Source organism: Cyclopterus lumpus, chromosome 4, assembly GCF_009769545.1.
Source record: "Cyclopterus lumpus isolate fCycLum1 chromosome 4, fCycLum1.pri, whole genome shotgun sequence".
In the NCBI taxonomy this organism is placed as follows: Eukaryota; Metazoa; Chordata; class Actinopteri; order Perciformes; family Cyclopteridae; genus Cyclopterus; species Cyclopterus lumpus.
The window spans coordinates 4859311-4882286 of NC_046969.1; the positions used below are offsets into that span (position 1 = coordinate 4859311).

General features: G+C 42.5%; 1 protein-coding gene across 1 annotated transcript; it reads left to right on the forward strand.

Moving 5' to 3' along the window:
- The first annotated feature begins 346 nt into the window (after positions 1-346).
- lrrc40 (leucine rich repeat containing 40) lies at positions 347-22755 on the forward strand. The gene is made up of 15 exons (XM_034530173.1): positions 347-803; positions 1323-1504; positions 1932-2005; positions 3465-3594; positions 3677-3800; positions 13061-13200; positions 13271-13443; positions 13643-13733; positions 15077-15122; positions 15745-15847; positions 16118-16225; positions 16318-16428; positions 20918-20995; positions 21935-22120; positions 22375-22755. The coding sequence occupies exons 1-15, from the start codon at positions 662-664 to the stop codon at positions 22478-22480; spliced, it is 1794 nt and encodes a 597-aa protein (XP_034386064.1). The 5' UTR covers positions 347-661; the 3' UTR covers positions 22481-22755.
- Positions 22756-22976: the final 221 nt, after the last annotated feature.

Below are 22976 nucleotides of genomic sequence, written 5' to 3' on the forward strand. Positions count from 1 at the left end.
TACCCACAATTCATTGCAATGTGATGTTAAACACGGGGTAACCAGTAAAAGCATGGAGACGTAAAAAAAGTTAAAGAGAGGACGGCTTATGGGTGTTCAGTCTGTTATATTACATTTACTCAGAAACATTAGATGGGACATAAAAACACATGTATTTATTTATTCATTCTTCAAATATTTTAATTGGTTATTGAACATGTTTTAACAAAAACAAGTAAATAAATGATTTTAAATGACCTCTCATCTTGTGAGGAAATAGCCTGGAAGAAGTTCAGATCAGGAAGTAAAAAATATAAATAGAATACCCACAATTGTACACAATATTGGTTGACGTTGTCATGGTAACGTCATATGTTGCAGCAAAGTGCTGTCCCATTCACATTTACCCCATTTCAAGCCCTAAAGTCTCTCACACTCTTAACAGGTGACATCAGTAAATCCCTGAGGGGTCAGGGTTTGAGGCTCGGGGGTGCTCGGATTAGTAGGGTGAGTAGTAGGTTAGCGTGTAAATCTGATCCACACTCCGGAACACAAGGGGGCGGTAATGCGCCAATAAGCTGGATGCCGGAAAAGAATTGCAGCTGCTGGCTCGTGGAAGACGCTTCAGTGTCGCGTGGAGTTAAACACTCACAACACGTTGATTTCAATAAACACACGGACAATGTCTCGATTGAAAAGAGCGGGTCAGGATTCTCTGGCGGGCTTCAGGGAGAAGAAGACGGAGTCTGCGGTCTCTTCCGGTCAGCTGAACGCAGCCAGGAAGAGCGGCCAGCTGGACCTTTCCGGCCGAGGGCTAAGAGAAGGTATTAGTGAACGAGCTCCAGGTCCACTGACAGTAGAACAGGTCCACGGTAACACACTTTAACACAAACAGGTCCAACGGTAACACACTTTAAAACGAACAGGTCCAACAGTAACTCACTTTAACAATGTAGTTTATTTTAGTCAAGTCTAGCAGAACCCTGAGCAAAGAGTAACTGCCAACTATTATTATGTAAAATTACAATGCACCTTAAGTAGCTAGATATAAGTGCTTACGCTACTTAATGATGTGCTAATGTTGGCCTAACCTTTAAGAAACGAAGCTGTCTGTACGAGTATCACTGTTACACACTATTTAACCGCGACCAGCTTAAAATCCACAAAACCATCCTGAACATGAAGAACTGATGAGAGTCTATGGACCAGTGCTGGCTGATGCTATGCTAGGATTAGCCAGTCTGCATTCGAGGTGGGAATTGGTAAAGCGTTGGTTGTTTCCCTTTAACCAGCTACAAGTGTGTGTGGTTAATGTTATCATATCAACAAAATGAATGCTTCAGTCCCTAGGGATGTGTATCGTCTGAACATTGACACCCCGCAAGAGGCCCACCAGAATGTTTCCTTCAGAGCATCAGATCGCTGGTGGGAACAGACTGACCTCACGAAACTACTCCTCTCATCCAATCAGCTCACACAACTATCTGATGACATCAGACTACTTCCTGTACTCACTACTCTGGATGTAAGTAACATCAAATCAGTCTGACTCCACTAAGTAATACACAATTTCACGGTTTTCATCTTCCAGTTTGCTGGTTGTTATGCCTGCTTCTGCCTAAGCGGAGTAAGAGTTGCTTCAAAAGTCTCAAGGTACGACAGCTTCTTTAAGAAGAATATTACCGAAATCATGTCAAAACAAATCTGAAACAGTGTAAAAAGGAACCCCATTCTAATAACAATTGACCCAGAGCTCCTGTAATGTAGTCCGAGCCTAACCCATTCACTTTCTAAATATAGAACCTGCTGTCTACTGAGACACTAACACAATACAAAGCATCTACTTTATTACTTGTAGGTAGTGATGAAAGAAGTTTTAACTGAGACATCAGTCGTATTTACGATTTTATTTTAATTGTAGCTGTTAAAATATGTTACTTTTGCTTTGGCAGCTTCATGACAACCAGCTGAGCAGTTTACCGAGTGCTTTGGGAGAACTGCAGGAACTCCAGCAACTGCGACTCAGGTACACTTGCACGCACCAGACAAAGCTATTGAATTGAATAGTATGATGTGATGGGAATGTTTTTATTTGTAAAAGTTCATCCGTTAAGAGATGTGAGCAATCGCTCTGTCAAGGTGTTGTGCTGGTGCCACTGGAGAGGAATTGATATTGTGCTGATAGATGTACGACATAGCATAACACCAGTGTCTCACTTTGGGAATCACTTTTCTGTCCTTAAATCAGGAATATCAATAATAAAAAGAGCCAAAAAACTAAAATGAACACTTGGTATCTGTGTGTAAATGAACTGGCGAATGACACACAATGCTGCTAGAAAGGTTATCAACCTTTAAGGAATTTTCTGTATTTCTGCTGTCATAACCCAGCTCCTAGGCAATGACAAATACGTAAATGAACACAATGGATGTTTGTAAATTAAAGTGATTTAGTAAAGTAAAGAAGTAGCTACGTTTGTGGAGTGGCAGAGTCCGTAACATCAGTCCTGTAAACGCCTATGTGTGAGCAGGATGAAGTGTGTGTGGAGTTGTCAGCAAAAACAAAAGAAGACCAAACCAAGGCAGAAATGGGCAGACGCTGGCAGGGATGAGTCCAGCTGAGAAGGAGAGACCAGATTAACACTGGAGTAGGGATTTTATTCCAAGGGAGCTCCAGGATCCTGTTTCTGTGACACCTTCAGGGACAAATAGCCAGCAAAGCCATACTTGTTACTCTTGTAAGATAAGCAGAGGCCGTTACAAAGGCCCAAAGCTCCAAAAACGATAACTGATGCGGATCATTTGATGTCAGTTCATGCACTGTGGGCATCAGATTTAAAATGCAAATACCACAGACCCAGCAGTATTTTAGGAGAAGGTTGCTATTCAGGCAATATATTACATTGCCATCCCATAAATGTAAACGCCTGACTCCAATAGCCCCCCTGGGTGTCAGAGCTCTGTTTACAAACATGGTTCTTTTTTAAAATTCCGTCTGTTTATTTGACCTGCTAACTAATACAAACACAATATTCTACAGGTAGCATAGGAAGCTCTTAGCAACAGGTGCTCAGCATTGGCGTGTGAGACAGTCACAGAGAGTTGACGGTAAGTCTGCGCTGCGCCATGGTTGCAGGGGATTTGAATGGAAATACATAAAATACTGACAACGAAAAATGGGAACCGATAGCATCAAACTGAAGTTAATGACCAGGACAATCTAACACGCCGGAGCCCAACTCCTTTTCAGATGGGATAAAACCATTCCTGAAGAACTTGTCATTCACATTATAGCAGAGTTAAAATGAGTGGAAAACAACTAATCAGATATTGTAAAATAGACAAGGACAACACAAAAAGGATACCTTTTCTTTTAAATATTTGGGAGGATACACGGCACTAACTGGCAAAATGTCTGGCCTGTGGTAAGACTAACCATATAATAAACGCCAATCCATTGTGTCTTTGTTCTCCTGTATGGCCAGTCATAACCAGCTAACATCACTGCCAGTGGAAATGTGTACTCTGAAGAACCTCTGTGGCATCACCCTCCAGCAGAACCAGCTGGAGAGCCTGCCAGATGAACTGGGACAACTGGAGAACCTGACCCAGCTGGTAACTACTACATACTGTATGTATGTAGTGTATTACACTCCCACCGGGATTGGCTGACGGAGGTGTTGTGTTTTGGTTTAAGGACTTGTCCAACAACCATCTGGAGGGCCTGCCCTCCAGCCTTGGCCGTCTCACCTGTCTGCAGAAACTGAACCTGTGTCACAACAAGCTCAGCTGTCTGCCTGCCAGCCTGGCCCAGCTCACAAGTAAGGCCAGCTCTTCTGCTTCTTTACATGGCTGCTGTTCAATTAAATTACATTTATTTTGCAGATTCCTCGAAGAGCTTTACAATCTGTACACATACAACAGCCTCTGAACTTTGACCCTCACATTGGTTCATGAAAAACTCTCCCGAAAAGAAAACCTTCAAAAGGGAGAAAAAGGGAAGAATCTGAAAGCGTGTGTCAAAATTGGATGCCTGGTAGAGCCTTCCGAAGAATTCAGCCAACAACTTCTCTCGTTCTGGTAGATTCATTCTCTGATCCCAAGCAAAGTACAAGCGCTGCGATTGCAATCACAGGGGCGTCACAAAAACTCTCCCTAGAACCGGCACAGATTACACCGATTTTGTCACAGATTCGTATGCATCATACTGACTTCTCATTGGTGCTGAACTATCAAGGAGGGGGATAATTCCATCTCCTCCTCTCTTCTCACAGGACTGAGCCGTGCAAGGCCAGTCCACTTTTCTCATGAGACTATTCCGATAACATGCGTGAGTGTTGTGATACAAGGCGCGTATCTATTCTTGAGAAGCAGACACCCGGACATTCCCAGACACAAATTTCAACAAATTCTGAACTTGAGTAACCTGACAAAAGCATAACCTTATAACAATATATAAGCATTTATATTATCACTCCCCCGTTTTACATAATTTATGTAAACTAAACAATAATATTGAGCTACAAGAATGTGCTATATCAGTTCATAACTGTGTGTGTGACTTATTTAACAGAGTGGAAATCTCTAACAGCCTAAACGCTTGTACCTATATTATAAAAAGCTAAGCTAAAACCCACCTATATCCAGGATCTTAATATACCCCTTGTACTAGAGAACCGTTGTCCCTAGGTATTTGTAACCCTCTCATTCTACTGGATAATCCTCTAAGCGCATAGTATGGCACAATCAAAACAGTATAAAATCACAAAAGTCTCATGTATGTGTGCGTATACTATATGGGATATGGTCAAACATTAGCATGTTATGTATACAGGAATGGGGTGGTCTAACTCTGTCTTTTCTTCAGATCCATCTATGTCGAATCTTATCATACCATCTTTGCCATTCTCCTCCAACAACTGTACCTCCTCTGCTAACAGAGCCGTTTGATATGACGGGGGAAATTTGGAATCCACTGCTGTGGTGATACACTTCAGGCATAACTGTCTCATACAGGGGATGCAGCAACATCCACATAACGCCATCACTACTATCGCTATAACTATGGAAAGGAACACAGATATGATTATGCCTTTCCACTTACCGAACATATTATTTAGCCAATTATTCAGGGGGGTGTCTCTGCCTGAGTGTTCTGGCAATTCATGGGACATTGCTCTCAGACCGTCTAAGGCCTTAGTGAAAGATCCATCTGGGGCTGTGTTATTTGGAATAAAGGTGCAACAACTTTGGCCAATCATCGAGCAGACTCCTCCTTTCTCTGCTAACAACATATCGAGTGCTATTCTGTTCTGATAAGTCATTAGAGATGTGGCAGACATCACAGACCTGGGCATTTTACGCCCCACGGGCTGTCCCAGTAAATAAATGCACGCCATTAATGCAGTACAACGGCACTGCTTTTATTTTGAAGGTCATTTACGCATGCGTGTGAGTGCGTGAGCGCTTACGCAGCCTCACCGACAGGAGCCCTCGAAAGGAAAGGTTGATACAGAATGTAGAGTTTGGACTTCTAAGTATCTGTTTACTGACGTCAAAGGTCAAGCTGTGTGCTCAGTGTGTGGAGAACAGGTCGCTGTGTTAAAGGACTACAGGTTTAATCGGCACTACGGGACGAAACACGCGGACTAATACAAGAACTGGACTGATGCAGAGCGTCGGGCCGCAGCAGCTCAAAACCATATCATTTACTTTTTTTTAATTTTATTATGAAGTAATACATTGGAGTTACACTCAGTTCCACAACAGAAGAACTGCACAAATGGGTTCCACGCCACATTAAGGCTTATCAATGACAACTCAGCGTTTTGATAACTTAAATCAGACACTGATGACACAGCGCTGTGCATCTTTCTTTTCAACCAAAAATGCTTTGTACTGTTCAGGGGGTAGTCGGCTGAAAAAAATATTCCTTATTATCAGGCTCTTAAGTCCCTCCAGTTAATCCAGAATGCTGCAGCTTGTGTACTCACAAAAACTAAAAAGAGATCACATTTCTTCTGTATTAGCTGCTCCCTGTAAAATCAAGAATCACTTTTAAAATTATTCTCCTCACCTACAAAGCCTTAATTTGAGATGCACCATTACATTACATGTCATTTAGCTGACTCTTTTATCCAAAGGGACTTACAACAAGTGCATTAAACCATGAGTCCAAACTCAGAACAACAAAAATCAAGCAAGTACAATTTCTTCAATAAAGTTAAACTACAAAGTGCTATCAGTAAGAGCCATTTAAGTGCTACCAAAGTGCTACTACGGCGCTACCTTCCCTTTTCAAGGTACAGTCGAAAAATATGTTTTTAGTTTGCGATGGAAGATGTAGAGACTTTCTGCTTTCCTGATTTCAATGGGGAGCTCGTTCCACCAATGAGGAGCCAGCACAGCAAAAAGTCGTGACTTTGTTGAGTGTTTAGCTCGTAGTGACGGAGCTACAAGCCGATTGGCAGAAGCCGAGCGAAGTGAACGAGGTGGGGTGTACGGTTTGACTGTCCTGGATGTAGACCGGACCCGATCTGTTCGCAGCACGGTACGCAAGTACCAATGTTTTGAATCGGATGCGGGTGGCCACCGGTAACCAGTGAAGGTCGCGGAGTAGTGTGGATAAATTTCGGGAGGTGGAAGACCAGTCGCGCAGCTGCATTCTGGATGAGCTGTAGAGGTCGAATGGCATTAGCAGGTAGACCTGCCAGATGGGAGTTGCAATAGTCTAGCCGTGAGATGACCAGAGCCTGGACCAGAACCTGTGTCGCCTTCTGAGTGAGAAGAGGTCGTATTCTCCTGATGTTGTACAGCATGTACCTACAGGAGCGTGTTATTGCGGTAATGTTGGCAGTCAGGGAGAGTTGACTGTCGAGTGTCACACCGATGTTCCTGGCAGTCGGAGTCGGAGCCAACACTAAGTTGTTGAAGTTAAGTCAGGTCGTGGGTGGGAGAGCCTTTTTCTGGAAGGAGGAGAAGTTCCGTCTTGTCCGGGTTAATTTTCAGGTGGTGTGCGGACATCCACTGAGAGATGTCAGTCAGACAGGCAGAGATTCGGGCTGTTACCTGTGTTTCAGATTGGGGAAACGAGAGGATCAATTGGGTGTCGTCAGCGTAGCTGTGGTAGGTGAAGCCATGCGATCGAATGACAGAGCCGAGAGAGTTGATGTACAGAGAGAAGAGGACTAAGGACTGAGCCCTGAGAGACCCCAGTAGTCAGAGGACAAGGCTCAGACGCAGATCCTTCCCAGGTTACCCGGTAAGTGCGGTCGGTGAGGTAGGATGAGAAGAGTGAGAGCGCGGTGCCTGAGATACCCAGGTCCTGGAGGGAGGAAATAAGGATCTGGTGGTTCACTGTGTTAAAGGCAGCGGAAAGGTCTAGAAGGATGACAGAGGAGAGAGAGGCTGCTCTAGCAGTGTGAAGCTGCTCAGAGACAGCAAGGAGGGCAGTCTCTGTTGAGTGGCCTGCCTTGAATCCAGACTGGTGGGGGTCGTTGCTTTGTAGATAGGAGGAGACTTGGTTAAAGATAGCTTGCTCTAGAGTTTTGGAAAGGAAGGGGAGGAGAGAGACAGGTCTGTAGTTATTGACTTCAGACGGGTCGAGAGTGGGTTTCTTCAGGAGTGGGTTGACTCTTGCCTCCTTCAGAGAGTTAGGGAAACAGCCGGTTGAGAGGGAGGTGTTTATAAGATGGGTGAGAAAGGGAAGGAGGTTGGAAAAAATAGAGAAGAGCTTTTTGGGGTTAGACAAAGAGGATTCGATTCTGGATTGGTAGAACAGACTTTTGGCTGCAGAGATGGAGGCAGAGAAGGAGGAGAGAAGAGATTGATAGGCGAGCAGGTCGCCGGCATGTTTAGATTTTCGCCATTTCCTTTCCGATGCTCGCATAGTGGCTCTCTTGGCGCGCACTGGTTCGGACAGCCACGGAGCCGGAGAGGACTTGCTGACCTTTCGAGTCGTAAGAGGACAGAGAGAATCAAGAGAGGAAGACAGCGTAGAGAGGAGTGTCAGTGGCAAAGTTAGGCTGCATGAGTGAGAAGGAGTCAGTTGAAGGGAGGGCTGACAGAACAGACGAGGCCAGAGAGGAGAGTGAGAGGGTGCGGATGTTGCGACGGACAGGTGCAGAGTCCGTTGTGGGAGGGTTGTCAGTTCCAAAGAGTGGGAGAGAGTAAGAGATGAAGTGGTCAGAGACATGAAGTGGAGTTACAGTGAGGTTAGATGTAGAGCAGTTTCTGGTAAAAATATAGTCAAGGTGGTTGCCAGCTTTGAGTAGGAGGGGATGGACTGAGCGAGAGAGCAAAGGAAGACAGTAAGAGTAGCAGGTCCGATGACTTCTCTGTCTGGATGTTAAAGTCACCCAGAAGGATGAGCGGGGGGCGTTTTCTGGGAAGTTTGATAGTAGGACGTCTAGTTCTTCCAAGAAGTCTCCCAAGGAGCCAGGTGGATGGGAGAGAACAACAATGGTTAGTTGAACCGGATGAGTAACCGTCACTGCATGAAATTCAAAAGACAGTGGGGTAAATGGAAGCGAGTAGAGAGCAAAACTCCATTTGGGTGAGATGAGTAGACCTGTGCCACCACCCCGACCAGTGGGTCTGGGTGTGTGGCTGAAGGAGAAGGCCGAGGAGAGAGCAGCAGGGGTTGATGTGTTGTCTTGTGTGATCCAAGTCTCAGTGAGAGCCCAGTGATTGCTTGATAGCGAAGCCAGAGATGAAGTCCACCTTGCGTTTAGCTGACTGGCAGTTCCAGAGGCCCCGTGTGACGAGGGCTGGGGCTGTGTGGAGCGGGTGCTATAAATAAGAGAGTAGGGATTTTGATGCATTTGTGACCGAGTCCGCGGTCTATAGTATCTACGAGTAGATGAGCACACAGGTATGGAAAGAAAACACATTATCACAGGGAATGTTTATACTCAGCCGCCCTCAGCCACCACCGAAGACTCCCACGAAAGACTCCTATGTCTTTATCCTCCGAGTCTTGACTCCCACGTCTTTATCCTCCGAGTCTTGACTCCCACGTCTTTATCCTCCGAGTCTTGACTCCCTTCATACGAGGAGTCTTCCCTGACGCTTCAGCTGACGCTACAAGCCCCAACTTGGTTATACACCTGAGTTGGCGATATTTAGTTACAGCTGTGTCGAGCCCGCCCACAGTTCATTGAAGGAATTGCCCACTTATCGATACTGGTATGAGTCGGCACTCAGGCAGGGGATTCCTTGCCACCAGTGAAGTCTCAGTTTGCTAGAATGTAAAATTCTTGCCAAACTGATCGTTTTTTTTGTTTTGTTTGATAGCTTGGGCCAGAGGCTCTATGAATATTGCAAAAAGGGAGGGGCTAAGGCAGCAAACCTGGCGAGTGCCTCTAGACCAGGGGTGTCAAACATACGGCCCGCGGGCCGGAACCGGCCCCCAAGGAGGTTCGATCAGGCCCGCAGGATAATTTGAAAGTGGAAAAAATGCATAAAAGACATGGAATTAATATTTTTAATTCGCTGCAATTCATGGATTATCCGCTAAGGGGAGCACTCTTTCCATCAGAGTAGAAGACAAGCCGCATCACTGAGACAGACTGAAAACAGCAGACGGTATCAATGCGCCATCTGCTGCTTGTTACGACGTTGTTAATACCTTGGTCTCTACCTCTCCGCTACACCCTCATTAGCCAAAATGTCGTTATCCAAATGGAGAAAAGTAGATAAGGAGTGTAGAATTTTCAAAGAAAAATGGACCACGTCCTATTTATTTACAGAGATGGACGGAAAACCTTTGTGCTTGGTGTGTTTGCAACAAGTTTCGGTATTGAAGGAATATAATATTCAACGCCACTACGAGACTCATCACAGCGAAAAATATGACGGCTTGCAAGGACAACTGAGAAGAGATAAGATTAACGAATTGCTGGCGGGTCTGAGGAAACAGCAGTCAACTTTCATCCAGAGCCGAGAAGTCAGTGAAGCAGCGGTAAAAGCCAGCTACCTAATTGCTAGCGAAATAGCATTAGCATCGAAGCCGTATTCCGACGGTGACTTTGTTAAACGATGCATGATGAAGGCGGCTGAACTTGTATGTCCCGAGAAGCGACAAGCTTTTGCCAATATTAGCCTGACGAGGAATACTATAGCAGAGAGGATTTCGGAACTATCGGCAGATTTAGACAGTCAATTGAAACAGAGAGTCAAGTCATTTATTGCATTTTCCGTGGCAATTGACGAGAGCAATGACATCACAAAAGTGCATTACTATATTTTTCAGTACCAATTAAAGTTTTGTGCCTTTGTACAATCAGTGGGATCAGTTGCAATGCATATTTGTGAATGATAAAAGTAAATTGCACATTTGTCTAAGGAAATATGAGGTGTTTCATGAAATGTTTTGTAAAAGAATAGTTCATTAAATTTCAATATTTTCCTAATGTTCTTGTGCTTCTTTACACCAAAACAAAGGAAAGACATGATATTTTGGTTATTTATAGCAGAGTATGGTATAATTTTAATGGTCCGGCCCACTTGACATCTCCCTAGGCCGTATGTGGCCCACGATGCGAAATGAGTTTGACACCCCTGCTCTAGACAGCTTAACACTATTTTTTTCCTATGGAAGGAAGATCTAATGATTTTATTTTGATTTTTTTTAGTTTATTTGTTATCTTCATTGACAATCTTAGGCTATGAGTATAGGCTTTCGTAGTAATCTTTAAAAGTTGTATGAATTTCTTCTGGTTCGTAAGTTTATTTTATTAGTTTAGGGGTCTCCGATCTTGTGTATTGAATTAATACTTTGTTGTTTCCTGAGGAGGGCAGCTTACTTTTTTGTTTTCGGTTCCCGATTCATTAAAAAGTTTGTTTTGTGAATCTGTTTCTTTTCTAATTCGTCATTCAAGGTGCTCCTTTGTCCCCATCTTTTTGTTGTTTCTCTAGTTTTCTCAATGATTTCTGTAATTCATTGTATTTTGTCCTTTTCATATTATTTCAGTATGCCGTATGCACATACTGTATATTAACAAATGTGACCGACATGTTATCTATCCTTCCCTTTGATAATTATATATCTACCCTCTTTGTCTCCCTTTTCCTTAATCAGTTCCAAGTTGAAAGTTGGAAATCAGAATAGCTACTTCTTCTTCAAGTATTTTTACAAGAGCTGTAATAAGAGTTTTATGTACCCAAACCATTTCATCTTATGTTCTTGTTTTGACATGTGTGTCTCTTGTTAAAAATATGACTTGTGTATTGTCCTTTTACATTTTTGCTAACACTCTACTCCTCTTCACTGGGTTACTCAGGCCGTTCACATTTAAGGAGATCATTTTCAAGTTATGTGACCCTATCATGGGTGTACCAAATAATACATGAGCTTGTTGCCCCTCAAAACAAAATCTGAACAAAAACAGTGACTATGAAACACAAAAGTAAACAGACCTCTTGCTCCTCCTCCACTGGGACCCCCAGTTGGTGGGTGAAGGGTACTGCCTCTCGTTAGGAGAGGGCCCAGCATTGAGGATGGCTGTTGAGTCAAAAAGCAGTAACTCTCCCATCCTGTGAGTCCAACGTATCCCATGGAGAAATTATCCCGTCGCTACCAGATATATAGTGATCAATATAAAGCCAAAATACAAATCTAGTGTAGTCAAGTTAGAGTCTCAGAATGGTAACAGTCCTACCGGGTCGTGCGGCTTGAGACCCCTCTGGAAATCCTGGCGTTGATCCCTCGCTCTCTGAGCCACGGCTGGTCCTTTCTCCCGGCGACCCAATGCCTGCTGCCATCCCAGAAGCTCACAGAGCCGTGTTTACAGGTTGCTCTCTCCTTCGGTAGTCTCCAGCTCTTCCACAGAGAATCCCGCGCTTCTTGTGAACTGATGAATGTCCCGGTCCCCGTATCCCAGTGGATCCGGATATTCGTGTATGGTGTTTGGAAGCGAATCCCCCTTTCCTTTAAGGCTTTCTTTATCCAGTTGTATTCCCTACGCTTCTTGACAATCTGTTGCATAGTCATGATCGAAGTAGAGAGTTCTGTTACCCAGTTGGATTTTTCCCCGTTTCCAAGCTTCTCTCAGTACCATGTCCTTGGATGTGAACTCCTGGAAGTTGATAATGATGGGTCTCTCCCTGTGTAGTGAAAGAATATTCAAAAACCTTGGGTCCTGTGGACGCAGGAAAATTCATGATTAAATTAATTAAAGTTTAACAATATTTATTGGCAAAGATGATCGTCAATTAGGTTCACGATCGTGGAGTTGGAATGAGAAAGGAGTCCACAGTTCTGCCGAAGAACAGGTCTGTCTGACCCCTCACCCCAGTAGAACTCTAAACTCCATAACAAAGGCTACGGCTATGAGTTCACACCTAAAGGTTCGTATGGTTGGATAGTTTAAAGAATGCAGCCATTCTGTTTGCTAGGCTAATTCATTCTAAGATGGCAGAGTCAAACGTCACACTTCCGGTCAAAGACATGAAGTTCCCTCCAGAATAAAACTTATTATCCTAAAAGTAACATCTCAGGTTTCAATCGGCATCCATTTTAACTATCTCTAAACAATAACACATCATTTATTCTCATGCATCATACAGGTAATTGTTACATTTGTCATAAACAAACAGTTACAATAATAAAACAGTGATCATCTCTTATGCTTTATAATACATTCCTCCAGAATATTCTTCATAATATCCCTTATTAATTATCATATCTTTCTTTATGTATTAATTTAAAACATAAACTTTCTTATTTACATGTGCAAGTATATATAAAATCCACTACAACTATACAGTAGCCTACGGTCTGTAAAAGCTATTCCCATGTCCCCTTTATACATTATTTGTATGTATCCAAACTATGAACACCAACTGTAAATAGTTGATGATTATAATACATGCTGTAATTCCTGATATCTATTTTATAATTATTCTGATTAAGAATCGTAAACATTTTTTATTGAGATTCATTGACTAGTTGAACAGCAATTGCAAAATGAAAAGTATTTCAAGAGTGAGAAAGTGTTAGTATGACATGGTGGAGTTAGTCCTTTTAAATGTGCGTATGCTTATATACACTTAATCTTTTAATTCTGACTTGATCTCACAGATGTTAAGCTGTTGGACTGCAGCAATAACCAGCTGACTGACATTCCTGCAAGCTTATCAAAGATGCTTGCTCTGGAGCAGCTCTACCTCAGACATAACAAGCTCCGCCTCCTCCCAAAGCTTCCTGCACCTGCACTCAAGGTAACCATAGGAACATCAGTTTCCCCAGGTGTAAAGCTTGATTGTCCTATAGCTGTGCGTGTGCGTGTAGGAGTTGTATGTGGGGAACAACCACATTGAGCAGTTGGAGACGGAGCAGCTGACCTGCCTGACAGCCATCTCACTTCTAGAGCTCCGAGACAACAAGATCAAAATCCTCCCTGAACAGATCACCTTACTGAGCACGCTCACGCGCCTCGACCTCACCAACAATAACATCACCAAGTAGGTCACTGGCACCATGACAACGGATACTGTTTGTAACTGTATGACTAAAATATCCAGTCGGCAATCAATCTGACATTTAAGCCAAAACTGGAGTTATCCAGATCAAAGGTCAGCAGCCTAGCCTTCTCTATTTAGCAGTAGACGCTATCATCACTTATCTTTCAGGTATTTAATGTGAAAAGCATTTTTCTGTCAGTCTTCCTGCATCTCTCAGCCTGCTGCCCAATCTGAAGGTGCTACTGTTGGAGGGAAACCCTCTGAGAGGAATCAGGAGAGACCTGCTCACTGTAGGTATCACACCACAACACAAACGGAGAACATAAGGCAGTGGTCCCAGTTTCCATTAAGCAGAATTATGCCACAAGCCACAAGTCGCTGTGATTTAGAGCAAAACTACAACAGCTGAATGCTTTGCTAAACCACAATCTGGAGCTGAGTGCATAACAGCCCGAACATGTAAAATCACTGTAAAGTGCTTTTATATGATGTTTATTACATATTAACACACAAATAATCATTCTTTATATGTTCTTCAGCAACATTCAGAAGAACGGTTGCCAACCAACACACAACACAAAGCATACCTAAAGATTAATCTGTACATCACCATTAATCATGCAGCATCTTCTCTCATTGTAGTTTGGGTACCGGTAGGATCAAAGGGACTCACATTCATGTCCAATCACTGGTCAGCCTCTAGTTTCTGTGCTTCTCGAGCAGTGGTTGGTGTTTTTCACTAATATATGTGTCGAAATGTTCCTTTTGCTCACAAATTGAGCGCACATGCAAAATATTCATGATGATTGGGCATCATTCAACTGACCGGAGCATGTTTCTATTTGCAATCGGCACAATGCCACAGTCCCATTGCTCTGAAGTCTCCCAGATTGGAAATACATTTTACATTTTAAATCTGACAATAATAGATAAGACTGAAAATGCCAGTTTTAAATATATTTGTCTATCAAAGTCTTTTTTAAGGAATTCAGTTTTACGATAACATGCATTCTTTTAAAATGTGTGTGTGTGTGTGTGTGTGTTTTTACATGAAGTCAGCTGACTAGGCGCTCATCATTTATGTGTAATCATGGTCCATGGCCGTTCTAAACTTCAAATGAATCCCCGATTTGTCCATTAAACATGCGTACGCTTGGTTTCAGCATAGATTTGTGGGGACACACTCATATTATCTATCGTCAGCTGCTAGCTTCGCCCGAGCAATATTCTGTTACAGTGTAGCTTCTGGCAGCATAACTGGAAAAAGGTGAGCATAATGGACGACAACTCAAACATGCAAGCTAACTAAAGTCTCATGGTTAACTTACATATTTGTTCTTTTATGGCCAAAATCTTTCTTTGACGCTACTTTCTCTCACTCGCTGGATACTTCCTATTTATTGAAGCACGTATCACAGGCCTGAATCACAGCATTCTACCATTTTGCTGTCACAATGCTCTTTTTCTCCATCCCTGTACTTTACGTTTTTAAATCTTATCAAGAGGTTATGGTGAATTGAATAAAACCAAATGCATACACCTCGAGATAATAGTAGTAGAGCTGTTGAAGGTTTACAGATGTTCTGTGTGTAGAACAAACATTCATATTAATATGTTGTTGTCCTCCTCACAGAAAGGAACCAGTGAGCTTCTGGAATATTTAAGAGGAAGAATTAAAGGTACAGTTGACTTTTTGTGCTGACCAGAAACACAATTTACAATTTACCACAATACCTAAAAGGGCTGAAACAATTGTGTGTTCGTGAGACATATCAGACACAACGTTTTACTAATTGTACTTTCAGCAAAGGTATCACTGTGTATCTCTCTCACAGATAATTACTGGGTAAGCAGGTTGTTTATGTCATCATCCCTGGTGATTGCATAATACATACAGGTTGTTTATGTCATCATCCCTGGTGATCCAGGTACTAGCTAGAGGTTTCTGAGCTTTTAACTGCATCTCAGGCTCTCTGTGTAGAAGGAGGTGCAAAGGGGTTGGCTCTCGGTGCTGACAGGTACGGGGGTTTGAACCTATATATTGAACATATGTGTATGTATGCATGTGTGATTAATCACAGACAAATAATGCGATTAATCGTGTGTGTGTGTGTGTGTGTGTGTGTGTGTGTGTGTGTGTGGGCTGTGTGCACGTAGTGAGCAGTTTGAAACAGGATGTCATCTTAGAATAAGAGACTTAGCATAAAAACGCATAAGCCGTCTGTGAACTCAAGGCCAACAATGCTCATTCACTGTGAAAGGTCAAGGACCAGGAGTCTGACAACAAAGTGTTTGTTGCAGAGGATCCTGAGAGAGCAGATGAAGGACAGACGGCTATGCCCTTACCCAGCCAGGCCAGGGTCAATGTACACACCATTACAGCTCTCAAGTCATTGGTGTACAGGTTAGTGTGTACTTCTTTTTCATAAGAGCTTGTTAATTATCTACTAGTTATGTACTTGGAGTTATTACAATAGTAGTGTCTGTACCTCTTCACAACTGCTTTTAATGTGTGATTGTGTGCTCTGTTTTTATTGTATATCTCTAATATGATGATTTTAATGTTTGTAAAGTGTTTTGATGAAATGTGCAATATAAAGACAATGTAGTAGTAGTATTATTAATATATAAGCAATGATACTGGATACTAATATTTGTGTGTGTTTGTGTTTAGTGAGAAGCAGGCAGGTCATATTCCAGATGAGCTGTTTAATGTTGCAGCAGATCAAAGTGTTACTATTGTGAACTTCAGCAAGAACCAGCTGACCACCATACCTACCAGGTACACACAAGGTATTACCTGCTGTCTTATTGGTTCCTGTTTAGAACCGGGTTTCGGGGACTAACCGTGTGCGTGTGCGTGTGTGTGTCTAGACTGCTAGAGCTCTCACCCTCCCTCTCAGATATCAATCTGGGTTTCAACAGACTCACCTGTTGTTGTCCTGACGTCTGCAAGCTGCTGCAGCTGATCCACATCGACCTCAGGTACAGTCTAGACATTGTGGCATTGCATAGAAGTTCTGCTTCCACTATATTTACTTGAATGATTATTGTCCAAGGTGAGAGGCGAGGCTGACACCGCGTTAATCATCCAACAATGGGTCCTTGATGCATGTCTTTTGAAAAACACTTAACCACCCAGCATGTAAGAATGAAATGAGTCCACACCTAATGTTCTGTTCGGTTCTTTTTAACATTGTACAGAACATGCAGCAGAATTCTTTTTTTTTTAATAGATACCTTATTGATGATAATGAACAATTAAACATACAGGGATCAAAGAACAAGTATTTTCATTTTTTTGTGTATGCGTTAGTCAATTTACAATATTGAAGAAGAAAACAGGAACGTAAAACAGAAAATAAAAGTAAGGAAATAAGATAATAATAGTCCAAAAAATAAAATTATAACAATGAATAATAAAACTATATAGATACTATATATATATATATACTATATAGAATGGGTTTAGCTTGGATTCCAAAGATTGCCATAAGGGGGCACGATTGTTCACTCAATCCCTAAAACTATAGTTAAAATATTAAAAACATAGCACCAGAAATGTCCAAGTTTAGGACACGCCCAAAATATGGGTAATAAATCTGCTTGAGGATAACCACAACGGTTACATCCCGCGTCATGGCCTGGGAATATTTTAGCTAGTCTGCTGTTGCTAAAGTGCATCCACTGTGAACTGAATAAGACCAAGTCTGGCACAGGACGTAGATGTGTTCACCCTCTTCAGTGCACCCAACCACCAATTCTCTGTCAGGTTCATATTCAACTCACTTTCCCATTTGGTTTTGATTGTAGAAAAGGTATCCATTGTGGTTATGATCTGGTTGTAAACTTTAGAGATCCAACTCTTCTGAGTTGGTTGCATGTCCAGTAGGCTTTCCCAAAGTGTTTTGCATGGGAGGTCGGGGTATGACGGGAAGAGCTTCATTACTAAGTGGCGGACCTGAAAGTATCTGAAGAGATTTGAACGGTCCAGGTCACATCTCTTACAAAGAGAGTCGAAGCTAGAGAACTGGCCATTTAAAAATCCCTGAAACACTTCAGTCCTCTTTTTTTCCACTGTGAGAAGGTGTTGTCCAATACAGACGGTGGGAATAGATGGTTATTACTAATCGGACCCAGAGAAGAAGCGACAACCGGGTTAGAAGAGTGGCTGGACAGTTTTATCGGAAGAGATGAGTATACCAATGCAGGAAGAGAGGAAGAATGGCACGATTGGGCCTCAAAGAGGCACCAATCAGTCTCAGGGGCATTAATCCAAAACAATATTTTTTTGAATGTTAGTTGCCTGATAATACAAAATTAATTTAGGAAGAGCCAGGCCACCCATGTCCCTCGGGCCTTGGAGAAAGACCTTGCTCACTCGTGGCGACTTACCTGCCCAGATAAAGTTTAGAATGATCTTATCAATAGATCGGAAAAAAGATTTTGGCAAGAATATTGGTAAGCATCTAAACAAGTATAATTTGGGAAATACATACATTTTTATGGACTGCACCCTGCCAGGTAGTGACAGGGGCAGGTTGCTCCATCTAAGAAGGTCATTTTTCATATTTTCAACCAAGGGGTTAAAGTTGGCTGTATGAAGAGAGGCAAGACTGCGGGTTATGTTCACACCAAGGTATCTGAAACCTGAACTGGCTAGACGAAAAGGTACTGAAGTTTGTTGAATTTGGCAAGCCAAATCATTTATTGGGTGCAATTCACTCTTTTTTAAGTTTAATTTATATCCTGAAAATGAACCAAATTCCACCAGAATCTATTTAATTGTAGGAAAGGATGCCACTGGGTCATTTACATACAACAAAAGGTAATCTGCGTACAGTGATACACGATGTTCTATCCCACCCCTGTGTACTCCTCGCAAAAGTATAGATGTTTTCAATGCAATGGAGAGTGGTTCTATTGCAATTGCAAAAAGCAAGGGGGGAAAGTGGGCATCCTTGGCGTGTGCCTCTTGTTAGAGAGAAATATGGGGAACGTAGTGAGTTTGTGCTGACACATGCTTGCAGAGATAAATATATGAGCTTAATCCAGGAGGCGAAAATATCACCAAACCTGAATTTCTGTAGGACCGTGAATAAATACTCCCACTCAATCCGGTCAAAAGCCTTTTCAGCATCTAATGAGATAACTGCTTCCGGGACCAGTGCGGAGTGTGAATTGTGTTAAGCAACCTGCAGATGTTGGAAAATGAATGACCTATCTTTTACGAAACCAGTCTGGTCTTCAGAAATAATTAAAGGGGTAATATTTCCATTACACAATTTAGATCACCTCCAAGCACCAGTTGATGTGTATTTAGACTTGGCAGGGAGGCCAAAAGCCTGTTAGCAAAGTCAACATCATCCCAGTTGGGAGTGTATATATTAACCAACAAAACAGGTATATGAAATAGAGAGCCTGTGACTATCACGTATCGGCCGCAGGAGTCTGAAACAACATTCGTTGGAGTGAATTGTATTTTTTTGCTGACTAATATTGCAACTCCACATGCCCTGGTATCAAAATCTGAGTGGAAGACATGGCTAAACCAAGCCTTACGCAGTCTGATGTGATCAGACTTTTTCAAATGTGTTTCCTGTAGGAGAACTACATCAGCTTTAAGGTTTTTTTAGGTGTGCAAACTCTTGCACGTTTTACTGGTCCATTTACCCCTTTTACATTCCATGAGATAAATCTGACAGTCTGAGGGTTGGAGACAACTCTATCAGAGGATTTGCTAGTGTTAGCCATGAACAGTTTGTGGTTTAGAGTAGAGGGACACCAAGATGAGAGTTACAGAGAAGACTGTGGTTAGATTAAAATAACGGTTGGAAAAATGAGAAAGATCTGGTTCTGCCCTTTAGTTCTGTCCTTGTTTTGTTTGCATTACAATGTAAATTGTAGGCCAAACCCATATTACCCCAAAACAATCCTAGGTCTACTTCCCCAAACGAAGAGAACCGCAGGAGAAAACTAATCTTCAACTTCCAGTGCATCAAATCACTCACTACCCTAAACAAACGGGTGGCTCCCGTGCAACAGCTAATCAAAATGAATTAACAGGTTACATTTTATAATAAACAAAGTTGGTATTAAGCACATTGAGTACAGATACTAACTGATAACATGAAGAGGTATGATGACATAATAGTAACAGAAATATAAAAGCTGAAATCTACCAGTGTAACAAAATGAAGCAGAACAAGATGTCAACAACCGTCCCACATGAGTTCAATCTGTTCCGACTGTTACTCACAGTTTACCAGATGCTGGTCATAGAATGTTTGCGCACGGTGCTGAAGGAGTGCGTGTCCCCCTTGTGGTCGACCTTTAACACAGCAGGAAAAAGCATGCGAAACTTCACTCCTTTCTGGTAAAGAAGGGCCTTCACAGGATTAAATGCTGTTCGCTTCTTGTTGACTGCGGTGCTGTAGTCCTGATAGAAGACGACTCGTCCCCCGCAGTAGTTGAGTTTGTCCCGGCTCACTCTCAGTGCGCGTTCCTTGTCCTGGTAATAGTGAACGGTCACCATCATTGCTCTTGGTTTGAAGTTGGGGTCCGGAGCGCCGTGCGCCGAGGCGGTGTGCCCGGTCCAAGGTCGGCGGAGTAGGGAATAAGTTTTCAAGATCATCCACTGTGTGAGAGAAGAGAATACAGTTTCTATTTTTTAGCAAGGCGCACATTTCTTCAAGGCTGACAATTCTGTCACTGTGGTCCGACGGGGCTACTTCGTAACCCGTCGGCCGTGTTCCTCCGTAGTTTCACGTAGCTTGTTGATCGAGTCCGCCAGTGGGGCCAAGGCCTCATCAATCGTGTTTTTGAGGTCACTAACCAGCATGGTGCGCAACTTCTCCAAGGCCACCGGTAGAGACGACGAGTCGCCCGAGGCGTTAGCAGCCATCTTGACTTTAGCTGGAGCTGTAGCCTTCGTCGTCCTTCCCGGTGATGTGGTGGCTCGTTCGTCTTTTTTTCGTCCGCAGATTATGGCTCATTGTCTCTCAGACGTAAGTATGAAGCCGTACAGGCAGAAGTATTAATGTGTTTTTAAGATTTAATCATTTGAAAGTTGTGAAGCACGGAGCCTTCCGTAGACACGCCTTTCCCCCTCGCATGCTAACCGGAGGTCCATGCAGCAGAATTCTATATGTTATTTAATATATGTTGACTTTAGAGTTGATTAGGAAAGTTGGTGAGGGGAAATGACGGTGACATGAGTCATGATCAGAAATCACCACTGTCCTCCATCTGTAGTGGTTTTGTCCTGTTTAATCAAACACTTTTATTACATTATATTACATGTCATTTAGCTGACACTTTTATATAAAGCGACTTACAAGAAGTGCATTAAACCATGAGTCAAAACTTACAGATAAATTCAAATAACAAGCCAATATTTTTACAATGTTAGAGATTCCCTATGTGAAAATAGGAACCAGTGCCTGGGTTATTATGTCTTTCCTTTTTCTTTCAGGAATAACCAGCTGAGGGATCTACCGTCTGAAATAAAGAACTTAACTAAACTATGCTCCATTATCCTCAATTACAACAGGTAACTTTGTGTGTGTGTGTGTGGGTGTGGGTGTGTGTGTGTGTCCCTTTTTATGAGTACTGACATTTGTTGGACCGTCTACTCGTATTGATTTCAATACGGTTTTTATTGGTGTTTCCTGATTTGCGTCATACATTCCCTACATGTCGTGTACTGACTGCTGCCTACTACAGAACATAAACGAGAGTGTCACCCATTGAATTAATCCACCCAGGATAATAAGGCCTAGTATCTAGGCCAAGGGTGGGCAAACTCCAGCCCGTTGGGCGTTTTGATCCGGCCCGCCGAGTATTATAAATTATAGTAAAGACCGCTGTAACGCTTTGTACCCTCGGGGCTCCTGCAGAGAGCGTGCACACAAACAGCCTGAAAGAGCTGAGCAATAAATGAGCATTAAGAAACATCGATGCTGGTCTGTTGCCGTCATCGTGCTTCAGGAAACTCAAGTCGGGGACGGAGAAGCGTCACCGCGCTGCGTGCCGTGTTTTCTGCTGCGTGCCGTGCTTTCTGCTGCGTGCCGTGCTTTCTGCTGCGTATCAGGCTGCGAGTCCAGCCATACATTATCTAATCTGCTCCATATTTCTCATATGTCATGACATACTGACCCTGAAGACATCCATATGATAATTTTGAATTATATTCATAGCGTCACCTAGTGGCAACAGTAAGTTACATGTTTCTACTTTTATACCCTTCTCACAGATTAACCCTCTCAAAATGTGTCAAAGATGTAGTTACCTCATTAATTTAAGCAGCCCCAGCACTACGTTTCACCTACATTTATGAAACTTGGTAGGCATATGTAAAACATGTAAACTGAAAAGAAAGTCTCTTGGGACCATGCTCTAAACGGTACCGGAAGTTGCCGTTTTTTACATTGTTTCAAATCTCTCCTTTAGATAGGAATAAAGTGAGTCCACTCTGTTTTACTCATCACAGGTTCAAGTCCTTCCCTGAAGTCCTTTATCAGATTGTTTCCTTGGAGACGGTTTTGCTTGGTAACAACCAAGTGGACGAGGTGGACCCTCATCGTTTGATAAAGTTGGTTCATCTGTCGACACTGGATCTGTCAAACAATGACCTGCTGAACATCCCCCCTGAACTGGGCCTCTGTGCCAGCCTCAGGTATGGAGCACTAGTCTGTCCACGGCCCCAACATGTTGGTGTCTGAGCTTCTTCAGCACACCATCAGCTCCACTCAATCTGGTGCTCTGTCGGAATCACACTATGATCAGGACATGTATCCCTTGGTAGCTTTTTAATTAAGTAATGTTCATGTGTAGTACTTCATTATGGTTAGCTCTAATTGTGTTTTCAAAATGATCAGTGTTCATTTTGAGTTCAGAATAGATAATTGTAAGACCTATATTGTTTCTCAGGTGTCTCAGTCTGGAGGGGAATCCTTTCCGCACACCCAGAGCAGCCATTGTGGCCAAAGGAACAGATGCAGTATTGGAGTACCTCCGCAGCCGTATACCTACATGATCCCTCAGCCCAGATAGCTCCACCACCATGCTCACAGATCTTTTTTTTATTAATGTTGACATTTAAATGCATTCAAACAAACTGCCTGATTGTTCTTTATATGATTCAAGATCCACACCATTGCCCAGTCAGCGTTCCCAACTGAAGTGGATCTAGTTTGTGTTTGGTGGATGCGTCGAATGTCATAAATATGTTTGGACAACTGGATTCAAACTAATGCCTACATGTTTGACTGAAAAAAAACCTTAATAAAGTTGTTAAGTGTGGTTGCATAATTGTGTGTTAGCAGCAATTCTTCATTAGAATAGTAGCTATAAAACCAAAATGTAAGATATAAGTTGTGAAGCAATTGCAGTACAATGTATGAACAATATAAAAATGTCCATAAACAGATATCCAAAATATACACTATGCCAAAAAGGTTGACGGGAAGGATTATAAATTCCTTCTTTGTAAGTTGCATGTATATATATATATATATAATATATATATATAC

What these genes read in the sequence shown, in the direction of transcription:
- lrrc40 (XM_034530173.1), top strand. Translation starts at nt 662, where the DNA reads ATGTCTCGATTGAAAAGAGCGGGTCAGGATTCTCTGGCGGGCTTCAGG. An exon ending in CTGTACTCACTACTCTGGAT is followed by an intron (nt 1,505 to 1,931) that starts GTAAGTAACATC and finishes TTGCTTTGGCAG; the next exon opens with CTTCATGACAACCAGCTGAG. An exon ending in CTGATCCACATCGACCTCAG is followed by an intron (nt 16,429 to 20,917) that starts GTACAGTCTAGA and finishes TTTTTCTTTCAG; the next exon opens with GAATAACCAGCTGAGGGATC.